Below are 14,440 nucleotides of genomic sequence, written 5' to 3'. Positions count from 1 at the left end.
TTGTAACCTGCTTCATCTGTGCTAGTGATCCCTATCAGAACAGTTCTGCATCCCTGACCATGGGCTCCCCAGTGATTTAAAGGGCTATATTCTGATTGTACAGGGAAGTGTGGGGAACCCTCCCCTCCCCCAATCATAATCTAAACTGCACGGGGGCATGTCAGCAGTTTTGGAGGGGGGTCTTTTTAATAGGTCAAGACCAAGGCCGTGCGATTTGAGTCACGTATGTATTTTCTTAAAGGAAGGGCTCTGAAATATACATGCATTTCTCTTAAGAGCCCAAATCAACCCAGCCTTGTAGCTGGTGGTTTTCCAAGCACAGTGGATATCTGCTAAGGGAATACATTGCATATATGATTATAAGCTGCATTTTATTTTGTGTCCCCAGTGGTGAGATTTGTCTTACTGTAACTCTAATATATATTTACGATGAATGTACTTTGAGAGCAGCACTAGAATGTCTTTTGCAGAAAGCCCCCTCTATGCCACCTCTCCTCCTTCATCCGCTGAATAGAAAGTGCAATTGAAAGACATGAAAGTTTGTGTTAGATGACTCGGAGAATGAGAGCTCAGCAGAAGCACATGGCAGATGAATATGTTAATTATCCTCATTAATATGCATCACTTTCCAAAACTCACATAATACCCTGCCGTTTCAGCCGGTTTTCTTTTATAAAAAAAAAAAAATAAATAACATTTCTATTGATATTTAACAACACACTGACTAATTGAGTTATGTATCTGTGTTGGTAAAATGAGGCTGTGAATTCTCTTCTTAACCTAAACAGAATAATTTACCCATGCCTTGGTAGTTTCATAATATTTAGTATTCTATAAAAACGACGGGATAGCTGCAGTAAGGTTGCCTGCATGTTTTTTTTTTTTTTTTTTTTTTAACTCACTGCTACATAAGGAATTGCCTGCACTGAATAATTGCACACACAAGGATATGTCTGTTGTATTAGCTTAGCTTTAAATACTGATTTTCTTTTCTGCAAAATAATGAGGCCTCATAAAACATGAAGTAAAAAGAGCTAATAAATGAGTTCTCTGTTCCTCTCGTAACAACAACCCCGCCCCCCAAGTCCCAAAACCACACACATTACAACATGAAGTACAAGTCTCGCATGATTACACTAGAGGGAGCCAGCGAGCATAAACAGTGATGCACTGACTGTGCTATCCAGCACACAGACTGAGCAGTGGGAGGTGTGGTCAGTCTTCAGCTCCAACTTCATTTCATATCACAGTGTTTGTTTAAAACTCCTTCTGGAAGCCTCTCAGGTGCCCTGAACCGGATGTAAGCTGTGTACAGTGGTTGGGAAGGGCTTGTGGTGTCAGCATTCAGCAAGATGTTAAACCTTTCAAACAGTTTTGGGCTGTTTTCTGTTTCATAATGCATGCAAAAATGACTATCAGGCACTGCTGATGCTGAAGGAAGCTGGCACATTCAGTTTACCTTTTGAGTTGCAGCTGCTTGCAAGAAGATCCATTATGTTTTATGAATATAATTATTTTGTATTGTATGGAAGCAGAAATCTAAAATAAAATCATGTTTTTTTTTTTTAATTGCAAGCCTGAAAGGCAGTGGTACCGCAGTTTAACAGTATAAACCTCTGGCAGTATTATGTTATGTGGTAAACTTGTGGTTCCAGAGAGTTTGACAACACAGCCGTAGTATTTGCACAACTTTGAGGAATCGGTTTTCAAGACTGGCTCTCCCCTCTTCACCTTTCCCATCAGAAACAACTCACGAAACAAGAAGCAAACTCCACTGTCACCCGATATCCCTGCTAAGAAACCCTAGGATCAGGGCTTTGCAATGCGAACAGGTTTGGGGACACACAGAGGGCTCTGTGTTCTCCACGGCGGGCCGGAGAAGAGATTAATCCTGGGGCTGGTTTTTGTTTCACCAGCACTGCACGTCTGTCCCCCCCTCCCTCGTTCCAGAGAGAGTATACCTGCATTCGAAAGATTATCACAGAAAGCCATTATAAAGTAAAGTTTTGTTTTTTTTCAGGTTAATACAGTATCACATACAGTTAATACAGTAATACAGTACACCCCCCTAGGAACCTCCCCATTTCCTAATGATGTCTCAAGCTTTCACTCTTCACAACTTTTGCCATTGATTTGATTTAATCACAGCCTTTGTCTGCTTTACGGAACATTTATCATTTTTCCATGAAAGGGAACACAAAGAGAGGAATTTTAAAGAGATAGAAATATATCTTGCGCAATGCAGTTTTCTCTCTGGCAGGTAATGCTGCTTGTTGTTTTCAATTAAATTTGTCCCGTGTAATCCTAGTCTTTCTCTCTTAACTAACCCCTTGTCCTGTGCAAATCCTATGCATTGAGACCCCAAATACCTTTCATTCCTGAAGCACTCTTACAATCAGGAGAAACCAGAGCAGGGAGGAAAAAAAAACAAAAACTGTTGACACTTTTCAACAACAACTTCCGTTATTATCGGAGAAAGCACTTTGGGTGGGGCACCAACTGTAGATCTTACTTTAAAGACTATATGATTAAGAATTCAGTTTATTTCAGTAACAGTGGTTAATTTATATAGAAAAACTAAAAACATCAATCTGTGCCAAAACTCTTTTAAACGTAATGCTGCCCTGACAAAGTTCTAAATATTTAACGGCTGTTGTCACAACTGAAATATTGTTGCTTATGACTTGGCATTATCCATGCGTTCAACCAGGTTTTTAAAACCGGAGTACACAAAGCTGAAATGTGTGATTTTTGAATCCTCAATACCCTGTTCCAACTTCTGCCGCAGTAAGAGAAGTCATATATAATAATGAGTTGTACCAACAAAAATCTGTCAGATAGAATCTTTCTGGGCTGCTAAGTGGTGGCGTCAGACATCCTAAATGCCGGGTTTCTACTAAATACTCAAAAACTGTCATTGTGACTGGCTCCCAGGGGCATCTAAAGTTTCTAAAACAAAAATAGTTAGGAACTGGTTGGGACGTTTGACAAAAAAATCTGGTAACATACATACATTTATTAACCGTAAAATTCTGCACAAAACCAACACTGAACTGGTGCATGCTGACTCAAAGCCCTTTGACGTTTGGTATTTTTTTAGATGCTACCAGGAGTTGTAAATAAGCATGAACTGAAGGTAAGAAGCTGTCACCTTATAGGATGAAAAAAAGTGTTTGAGTGAAAAGTGCTGAAAGACACATCTCTATCATCCCAGCCTCCAGACTTTATCCAGATATACAGAGAGGAGTCCATCTTTACACTGGGTGAACTGGTTAAGCCCTCTTAGCATCTCTGATGGAGCATTCGTTAAGCTGTTTGAAGATGCATGTCAGCCAGACACACCAGTCTGCACAGTTCGGAAATGTTAGGATCAGAAATGATTCGCTTGTCTACGTCAGGATGCTTTAATATGGCTTATGATAACCTCAGTCTAGTTAAATGGCATAGTATTTACAATAATCCCCTTTTTTTAAACTGCTGTCTTTGAATGTCGACAGTTTAAAATAGTCCAGGTATATATATACAGGTGTTATTTTTTGTAGCGAAGCCACCTGCCAGAATAAAATACTGACTTGATAGTCAGAAATGCAGATGACAGCAATTTGAGTTCTGAGTTTTGGTTGTTGGTGTTGTTCTGCAGGAAAACTCTGCTTTAGGGAGATCCAATTGAATGTGCAGCAGTGGCAGGTCTTGTGGGAAGAGGGATTATGAAGAAGTCTTTTGTCCAAGATTTTTCTCATTGGACTGAGCAGATTGCATTAAAGAATGAACTAAAATGATACACAGTACAGAATACAGCATGGAGCACCATTTATTTTTAATGCATGCATGTTTATTGTATACCTTGCTGTTCAGATCCCATTTTTATTTACGCATCTTTACACTCGTTTGGTTTCCGCTGTGCAGGATAAAATATACAATCGGGGATCGCAGCAGGTTTTCATTGCTAACCTTTTAAGTGAAAGATGTTTTTTAAACATCAAGGTTTCTAGTGAAGTTAGACTGCCTAGCAGGAGATCAAATGAAAAACTTTGGTCTCAAGCCTACAAAGATGTAATCACGGATAAGGGCAAACGCTGGATCAATTTCTTTAGCTTGGAGTGCGGCGCCAAAGATTTAGCGGGCCAGTCTGCAGCACAGGAGTTCTTGCAGGCACTCACTGAGGTGGCTTTTTTTCTGAGACCAGTACGCCCCCGAAGTCAGTGGGAGCCAGATTGTAAAAATCCATTTGGCAATACTGAAAGCATCATAAGGTATTTATTGCTATCCAGTGGCGGCCCCGTTTTGTTTTAGATGTGGGAGACTGGTGCCTGTCAGCAATAGGTGTGTGAATCAGGGCGAAGAGAAAGTTATTTTCATTAGTGATACACGCGCTAGCGATCTTGGCAAAGACGTGGCATGTTGTCGACTTTGCTGCCGATGATGTTACAACAGTATTAGTTTTGAGTTTAGATTATCTAGGAAAGCGGAGGATGAGGTCCCGTGGTGTCAGCTGGTAATGTTAAACTCACTGGACAGGATCGTGAGAATCACAAACACTGAGGAAAGTTACAGTCAGGTGGTTTCCTTGATTCTGTAGCAGACAGAACAACACAAGGATGGAGCGTCAAATAAATACCTCACTGGGGCCTCGTAAATCTTATCTCTGACACTTCTGAAAATAGGAAACAGATTTGAGTTCCTCCTTTTAAATGTATTATTGCAGTCTGTTTTTTTTACATTGAAGGATTTCGTTTAAATGAAGCCTTGCTTTGACGGACCTGGCAGCAGTAACCGGGCGTCAGATGTGATTAATGGCATTTTAGAAGCCTTTTAAATGGAAGGTGTTTCGGGGTCTTGTATAGAATAGCCACATCCCTAGAGGCACAGGTCACACAAGCTTGCTAACGCACCATTATTAAAGATGCTCCTGTTTCCCAGATGATTGTTTAAACATCGTTATTATACAGAGACAGCTTGAATCACCTGAACTCAAACAATGCCAAAGTATTATCCTACAAAAACTAGACTTATTATAAAGTACAAATGGTAAACAGCTATTTTAAATCCTTAAATAAAATGCACTAGAGCATACTATCGTGAATTTGAGAGAAATGCACCAAAATTATTTTAAAGGTGAAGCATGGGTTTCCATCTGATTTGTAGGGCAATCTTTTCATCATCTGTATCTCCTGAAAACACAGCAATTAAGGGTAATCAGGAGGAAAGCAGGGTTTGCCTGAAAAAGATCTGATTTCCCAATAACATCTGGCCGGGTATTATTTTCTTCATCTAATAGTGAGATGTAACAACACTTCTTGTTTTTCATGTCAAACTAAAATGTTATTCATGCTGTATAATGAATGGTTGTTGATGTGATAAAAAAAAAAAATCAGTCATGCCGGTAACATAACTGTTTAGCCAAGGAGCCTGAGCTCTCGTGACCTGGAAATTCCAGAAGCAAAACATTTTTAAAAGAAAAGAGTCTGCTGTAAACTCGAGGAGGAAAAATAATATTCATTTAGTTTAATTTACCAAAAAAGTACCTTAATTGGCACATTTGTTTGCAAATGTCACCAGTAAGAAAAATGAGGTACATTTGCAAAGAGCTAAAGAGTCTATATTGGTGTGCAAGATGTTTTATTGCTGCCCTAATGCCATTGCCCATTGCTATGTTCATTTCATAATGGAAGATTCTTTCTCTTGATGTGAACTTCAAGGGCCCCATGCTTCATAAACCGCAAATTAATCCCTAGTTTAAGTCGTTGGGTAAACTGTCCTTCTTAATTTCGTTCATCAATCAAAGTTTGACTACCAAAACACCAGTATCCTGTGTCGGTTTATGCTGGCAGGCGTGTATTGCGTTACATCTTGGAACCAGATACTCTGAAGAGAAGGCCATGCATTTAAATTAAATTTGAAGCAATTAAGGGTCTAGTAAATTATGCACACTCAGCAAGTTATGTGGAGGGAATCGTAATAGCGCCTTGCTGGTATCAGGCAGTCTTCTGAAATGTGCAATTTCCTAGGCAGCGGGAGGCCTAGTAACTAAACACAACACATTTTTTAGATATTCTCTGTTCACACTTTAATATATGAGGAACAAAATGATGAACAGCCTTTGTGTTTTACGCATAACCCTAGATACAGTACAGCATCATGAGTGATAGACTGGTTTTCATGGTAAGAGAAGACGTCTGGTAGTGTACAGGAATGATGGGTAAGAAACAGCTAGTTGCATGTGACTAGTCCAATAGACAGAAGGACATTTTGTATTTGTTATTTTATTTTTATATAAAATACTGTTTCTGTTCCTGTAGCAAACGTCAGACTAAACCTTCACCCCTCTTTGTATCTTGCAGGTTCCAGCCTGGAAAGGGCCTGGTCATTTACCCTGAGATCGGGGACAAGCTAGACATTATCTGCCCGAAGGCTGATGCGGGGCGGCCGTATGAGTTTTACAAGCTGTACCTGGTGAAGAAGGAGCAGGCAGAGTCCTGCAGCACAGTCATGGACCCCAATGTGCTGGTTACGTGCAACAAACCCGAGCAAGACATCAAATTCACCATCAAGTTCCAGGAGTTCAGCCCCAACTACATGGGCCTGGAGTTCCAGAGGAATATAAACTATTACATCACGTGTAAGTTGTTTGTTTCTTTATTCACGCTGGAGGCTAGTGTTGCTGCCCGAGGCTGGTTCACCTGCTGCTAAACTAATGACAACACCTGTTCCAGTTTCTGCTAAAGCTTTCTAAGAATTTCATAATAAAACTGAAATACATTTCATTTTAATGTAATACAGTTGCATTATTATATTTCCCCTAAAGGCTGTGGTGTGCAGAGCATCCCCTATTGGATATCCAGAGGAAAACACACATAGGATAAATTTAAATATAAGTTCAAGTATATTCTCTCTAAAATGTGTCAGCTGATAATTATAAATTAGGACAGTTTGAATGTGAGCTAGAGGTTTGGGCATTGAAACGGCAGTGGATACAATGGCTGCCACGCTTCATTATTTCATGGATGAAATGTTGAATTAATGGAATCTGTTGTGCAGAATGCATTATGCTTTGGGCACCTTGCTTTAAAAGAGAGCAGGTGTGTATAGCTTGCAGCGTGTGTCCCTCAGTGCAGAAGTCCTGAATGCGTACTGCTCCTAACCGTAACCCCACTGCCCCGCTCCCATAAAGGGAGTCATTGCTTTAAAGACTGCTGCTTCTTTCTTCTTAGAGAAATCGTTTCTGTCAGGGTCGGTCAGCTGCAATAATACCATACCGTACCAGCAGAGAGGTCAGCACAAGTCAAACAGGCTTCATTTATTATGTTGCACATCACTGAGTCCTCTCCATTGGCTGTGTCACCTGCATACAGCCAGTTGTTTTCAAGAATATAAAGCTGGGGGCTTGTCTTGGTAATGTCTACCCTTTAGATCTGAAGTGTGTCATCGTGATCAGTACAGTGTAATATGATTTGCGTGTCTCCAGAGCTTTTTTGTTGCACTGTCTGGAGTGCAGCCTCAGCCTGTTTCTTATGGGATACTGAAATATTTATCGCTATTGATGGAATTGTTTTCCGCACTACTTGAACCGTCCAAAATGCAGATGCTTCTGTAGCAGTTGTCCAGAGCAGCAAGCGCTTATTCTCTGAATGCTGCTTTCATAAGCGATCTGCCCAGTCCTTGCCACAACAAAGGTCCCTTAATTACAGCATGTGCAAATGAATCGCAGAAGGTATGATATGCCCATTGAATTTTAAGGGGAAAAGGTCCGCTAATGCTGTGCCACCAACTTAATGACAACGAACGAGAGTCTCAGGTCCCTCGAGACTGATTAGCTGTGTGCCTCAATTTGAGTTGCAAATCACTCTGCTAATTCAGGTATTCTGGAAATCAAAGCCAGGATCATTCATTTAGAACATTAGCCCACTGCTTTGTCACAGCAGACCTAAAGACCTATCTGGTTTTAAAAGGGCTTTTCAGGGCACTAAATTCTTTGAGGACGTAAGTGTGAGAGCTCCACTGCTTTGCATCTGCTGTAGTATGGCTGTCATGCAAAGAATAATTAAATGAAGCTGCTTTTGTCTATCGTTTTCTGGGGCTGTTCGGTAGGGGTGTTTTTTTTAAATTTTCTTCAGTGTTTTGTACAGTCTAAATTATTAATAAGTTGGTCACTTTTTTCATGCCAATTTGGATTTTAAGCATTTGGGTTTGCATAAATCGGCATGCATTGTTTCATTTTGGGCATTGTAAAAATATGATGACAAATGTGCCGTCACTTGATATTGTTGAAAGCTGAAGTTAGGGGGTCAGGTTTAGGCTGTAATGTTTGCACAGAGTATTGTTTCCTTGTCTTAAGGCACTGTTTTGATCAAGTTCAAATGAAACGAGTTGCCCCGAGGCTGCTCTTTGGATCTGACTTTATTATCTGGATGCAGAGTAGGTGCCACATGTTATATGTTTCTTCAAACTCCCACCAGCAGCACTCTGAATGCAACCGCAAGTAGGTCTACAAAATGTGATCAAAAATGATAGGCGTCCCACTGAGGAGTGCATTAACTGTCAGCGCTGCTCCTAGCATTACAAATGGGAAAATATAACACTTAAAAGAGACTGCAGTCTGATATTGTGCCGCTCTACAAAGTTGCTCCACAGAATTCTATGGCAAACTGTTGCGGTACTCCATTAAAAAAAGCATATACCTGCACCGAAAATACCTGCCCCCTCCCTCCCCCACTGTGTGCTCATCTCAGACTGGCTCCAAGGATCAGTGAACCTCGACTGGAGATTGAACTGATAACCTTCCAGTCGAAATACTAGCCGCTGCACTGTTTAGTGAGAGACCACCACGCGAAAGCAAATACAAACCAGAACCTGCATTTCATGTTCAGGAAGCTTGTCTTATTGGAATGCATCACTTTGTACTGGTTCTGCTGCCCTATATTTTAAAGCAGTGGCTGTTTTGTTTGTTAGTTAGTTTAACGCGTTGGCTTGTCCGACACAGACTTTTTTACTTACTCTGTGAGTCACGTATCTGCTTTTGGAGTTTTGCCTGTTGATTTCCTGTAAGGCTGCCAGGGATAATGATGGTGCCTGGTGACAGCTGCCAGTCATGGTGGCGGAATCCAATTGATTTCTTTGATTCTGAGGCAACTGTATTGCTCTGGGAGTTTACTGCTGAGGTTTGGGAGTGGGATATGGAAGTTTACTGCTGAGGTTTGGGAGTGGGATACGGAAGTTGCATGATTTCCAGGTCAGAGATTCATCATTGAACATGCTGTCAGAATCACACTCACAAGAGATTGCTGTTAAAGCTGATGAATGAAGGACTAATTAGATGTTGCTATTATTATTATATTTTAATCTTAGTAAAATCTCACCAAAACATCTACCCATCTATCTTTCGGTTCCAGCAACCTAATTATGATCTGGAAGACTGCTTGCCTGTCAGCATAACAAAGACAAAATAAAATAAAGGGCTCACAGCTCTAATAAGCTTGATACATCAATAGACCTTGAATTGATAGCCCGCCAACGCTCTGTAATGGAATAGAAGCAACAAAAAAAGTTCTCATTTTAAATGTGCATGCATTGTGCAAGCTAGCACTGAAGATTAAAATGTACCAACAGCAGTGTAAAGACTGTTTTAGGAAGTTATAGTGTCTTGTTAGTGTAGGTGTAAGAAGATTACACTGACCGACAGCCAAGCTCAAATTACAGAGATTTGCATAGTAAAATGTGCCGTTTTTTCTTGGCTGCTTTGCAAATATTTTTTTGAAAGCTTGCCTCCAGTAATTACTGAAAAATAATAAAAACATATTTTTAAAAGATGCATGCAATGCCAAAGAATTAATCTAAATTGTTAATCTAACCAACTGGCTTTGTTCCTCCTACTGTATAAATACAATGTCGCATAACAGTATATCAGTAAAGGTTAATTCAATCTTAATCCAGTCCAGGGAATAGAGGTCCATTACAACAAAATGCTTATCAGATTGTGCATTGTTCAGCACAGATATTACTTACTCCTAATGTATATTTCTCTGAGCTCACCACACATGTGACATCACTTAGCATGAAGTATTCCACGTACAAGCACTATTTTAAATAGCTGCTGTGCTGAAAGAAAACATCATTTTACTGCTGCTTGTTCAATCTTTTATAAGAAACACGTACACAGGGACCCACGTGCATTATTATAACAGACTCTCATTCAGGGAGTTTGTTTGCTAAATCATTCCAGCAACATATTGCCTGTGCAGTTAATAACTAAAAAGAGTAGCTAAGAAGCAGTGTAATAGTTCCTTAGGACCACACACGCTATTCTTTCCTACCTCACTGCATTTGGATTACAATGGACTCTAATGTTTCACTGGTTGAGCGCCATCCAGCATAACATCGGAGGTGCAACTGTGACCCGGAGAGGACAGCCGAAAGCCCTGAACAATGTCGGCAAGCCAGATGCTGAGGCTGGGCCACTGGACCATGGCGACACCAAGCACTCCTCATGCTTTTGTTGGCACTCCGCCCCACCCCCCACCCCTCTATAACAGGACACATTTGCAGATGCTTTGTATCACTGGCTAAGCTTGTAATGAGCACACAGGTCAAAGCCCTAAGTAGTTTCCATTAGATTTTTTTAAGGTTTTGCTACTTTAAAACTTTGAAGACACCCTCCTTTCAAAACTGTTCTGTACCTTAAAGTGCCTCCTCCCTTTAAATTCCTTTAAACCCAAACCTTTTACCTCAATCAGTTGCTTCAGATTCTGGTTAACAGCTTAGCAGCCCTTTTAAGATCATAAATAATTAATAGCAGTAGGAAGTCTAAAAAGCCATGCAATATGTTATCCACAAACATGGGTCTGTGGAACGTATTCAAACAGCACATTGCACACCCTGGTTGAAGTCGACCATTGTTTTTTGGGTCGAGTGAGATGTCTGGTTCTGTCACGTCCATGAATGCCACATCACTTTAATTGGCCGGCATACAAGGCAGTCTCAGGAATGCAAACCTAAGTGGAGATACTGTGTAGTGTGGAGATCTTCAAACAGCTGACTCTAATCTTAGGTATAATGCAGTCATAGAATTATGTCATTCATCATCGACAACTGAAGCCCCCCCACTACAACCCCCATACAGCATGTCAGGATTCTACTGTCTGTACGGTATGTAGTGGAAAGGCATGTAGTGGAAAATTATGAAAAAAAAAAATAGTTCTTGATCATGGGAGGGTTAATGTCCTGTGACGGCCATCTCAGGTGTGTAGGAAGTGCAGTTATTGGACTGCTCCGTCTGGAGAGAGGGAGTGCAGGGCCGGGCCTCCCTCCATCCCCTCCACAGCGGCTTATGTGGCACGTGGGAGTTGAAGAGCCAGTCAAATTAAAACAAAAACATCTGATTTCAATCTAGACCATGTAACACAGGCTTTGAAGCACAGCAGCTCAAGCCACAACATTTGGACCTTTCTCATACACTGCCACCGCGAAGGAGGAATGAAAACTGTCGGGTTATTTTTTCATCTTCGGTCGTCAAGTTGGAGAGCACACTGGGTCCTCCGCCCCCTCTGGCTAGCAGCAAGAGATACCAGCACTGTCGTGTCAGCTGGGATTGTTTAATGCTTTATGGGGACATTTAACTTTTTAGCCAGCAACTCCCGACTACAGCGAGCGAGAACGCTTGCCAAAATAAAAATAAAAAAATCAATAAATTAAAAATGAGGCTTCATGAATCATGAGCCAAAGATGGAAATAATTGTGGTTCCGCAAAAAAATACGAGTCTAGATATTCTTCTGTTGACTGTGGAATCAGGTTCCGTGGCATCAGTTTGAGTTTTTAATGGTCCATGTACTTTCAACTAGACCATTAACAGCAATCTCCATGAACACATATCACTTACTTTCATTTCTTGTACCCTTAAAAAAAAAAAAAAAACACTTAAACCAAAAAACTCATATTTTCCAAAAAGTTGCATGCAGCTAGCTAGCAATTATGTTTACCATTGTGTCTGGCAAGCACAAAATCTTATGTTGCTCTAGATCCCTGTAAAATGAATGGATGGTGCTGATGACCCAACTGTAGCTGCTTGAATTGGTAAATTGATCCATGTTCTCCCAGTGATTTGTGAGAATAGGAAGGGGGTGCTGCTGTTACCTGGGATGGTCCTCCAATTGCAAATATTCTGTAATGATAAAGTGTAGTTCAGCAGTAGCGGTTGTGTATATGTATAGTCACTGCAACATACCGAAGTGTGTCCCATGGGTAAAGGCATATTGTCGTTCTGCCCGTTTAAGAATTGATTACTGATCAGAAATGAAAAATTGATTCAGCACTGGTGTTTCCAATGGGCCCAGAAGATTACAGTGTTTGTCTTGTCTGTCTTGTAAATGGTAATCCCGAACTGACAGTTCCGTGAATGGAATCACTGTTAAAGCAGTTTGTAGTTGCCAGATTTTCTCAGAAGAGGATGTTGTGGCAAAAAAATGCTGTGTCGTATTTATGGGAATACGCATGTTTACAGTAAATTAAAAACAGCGGCCAAGTTAAAGGGACAGTACAGCTTTTAGTAGCAAAAAATAAATACAAATAGACGAAAGGGAAGAGGGCTATAGTGTGTCATACTAAGTATCGGATAGGCACTTCTACTATAAAGAGATGCGAATGCACCCCTACATAAAGTATAGAATGTACTGGAAGTAATTGATTTCAGCCACATGGAGACACTTGGAGACAGCTTTCTCATAAGAATAATGATGTGGCAGTGATTCATCCAACAGAGAGCCCAGATGCAAGGGTTTAAAATCCATTGAAATGAATACATGATTTCATTGGGAGTGTATCTTGAGGCTTGGCATGTTAGATAGTGTTGCCCGCATTGCTCCCCTAAATGACAGCGAAGGAAAAAAAAGAAAAAAAAAAGCTTGGTATCATCTCATCCCAGCTTGATAAAAAAAAAACCTACCCATACTGTTTTTATGGCAGATTATTATAGATTTGAACACATAATAAAATAAGACTTCCAATATAGTTGCTAAGCCAAAAAAACAAAGTGCAGTAGCTGCCACAGCTTGTATAAGATTGTTACAATGTGCAGCGAAGTATGCATGGTGACAGTGCAAGAATTCTGCGTGTGCCTGTGCTTCTGTGTGTTTCTGCACATGTCTTTACAACCGCACAAATTTTATTTTTGTGATTCTGTAAAACAGTCAGAAGCTGGATTAATATTCCTCTTGCGTGCTTAACACAATTAAACAAACAGGCGGGGGTGGGGTGGGAATGTGATGACACATGCTAATTGGTGGGTTCTGCTGAAAAACGTGCATACAAATGTGAATATAGTTCTTAAGACAAGATACAGTACTGGGAAGTCTAGACACATATTCCTCGAGGCAGAGAAATTCCTACATTTTAACAATGTAATTGAATATATACATCAACCATTTAATTGCATTCAGTGTCACTTGTTCAGAAGCAAAAGATTTATTGTGGTCTTCCACTGGAAAAAAAAAAATACATTAGGGACAAACAGTGTCAGGAAAGACTGCTGAAAGTGTCAAAGGGTTACAGGGTTTGTTGGTTTATAATGAAGACCAGGACAGTAGACTTTGATTCTAGTTGCATTGCTGTGAAATAGGTTGGTGCATTTGTAAACTCATTTACCAGACGTCCCACACACATTTCAGCACATTTCAAAGCCAGTTTTATTAGTGTTCGTAGCAGATGGCAGACTGTGGTTGCGCCTCAAGTTATGGTTCCGTCCTTTGCTGTTATAGTGTCTGCAAACCCAGACACAGTGAAATATTGGTAAATCTGTGTTTATGAATATGTACTGTAGTACTTCATAGTACACCAGCAACACTCTGAGGTCAGTCTATATTCCCGTTAGTAGTGATTCAGCTGGTTACAGGAGGCAGCTTGAGGGATGGATGTTTATGAAGTGAAGTGTAACAATTAGGAAATCTGGGGGCTTCAAGATCCACTTGTAGCCAAAAGTTTGAAGTATTTCCTCTTTCATTCTTCTCTCCCAATGCAGTATACTTTATTCTGTAACAGCTCTGTTTTGGGTATATTAAGAAGCATTTTTACTGTATGTTTTTGAAACAACAGTTTTAATTTGGGCGTATTGAGACTGACGAGCATACGCTTTTGATTTTTACTTTTAATTGTAAACATCAATTTCATGAAGCATTTGTGCCAGAGGTATTTGCAAGAAAAAAAAAAAGTTTTGCACTTCCATTGTTTTCCCTGCCTCAGATCCTTTTATCTGTATCTAACACTGACCTCTTTCATAGCTCAGGGGTCTTAGCAAGGGCCTAGTCAGCAAAAATGTTTTGACATTTCATGCTTGTAATGCAGCTCTTAAGGGAGATAAAAGACAGGATAAGGAGAAGTTCAGACTTTGCATCCCTCTGTCCCCTTCCCTCCAGCGGGGAGAAAAACCATCAACGTTCATCCATTCAGATCGCA

At 40.4% G+C, this 14,440-nt stretch overlaps 1 protein-coding gene across 1 annotated transcript in view; it reads left to right on the top strand.

Moving 5' to 3' along the window:
• Positions 1-14,440, top strand: part of LOC131701655 (ephrin-B1-like) — a 65,296-nt gene that overhangs the window by 26,621 nt on the left and 24,235 nt on the right. Inside the window, exon 2 of the mRNA XM_059000786.1 lies at positions 6,342-6,619. Coding sequence (XP_058856769.1) covers positions 6,342-6,619 — 278 coding nt within the window. The remainder of the gene's footprint in view (positions 1-6,341; positions 6,620-14,440) is intronic.

This window comes from Acipenser ruthenus, chromosome 26 (genome assembly GCF_902713425.1).
Source record: "Acipenser ruthenus chromosome 26, fAciRut3.2 maternal haplotype, whole genome shotgun sequence".
NCBI lineage: Eukaryota > Metazoa > Chordata > Actinopteri > Acipenseriformes > Acipenseridae > Acipenser > Acipenser ruthenus.
Note: the sequence above shows the minus strand (reverse complement) of the source record. Positions and strands in the feature narration are given on the sequence as shown.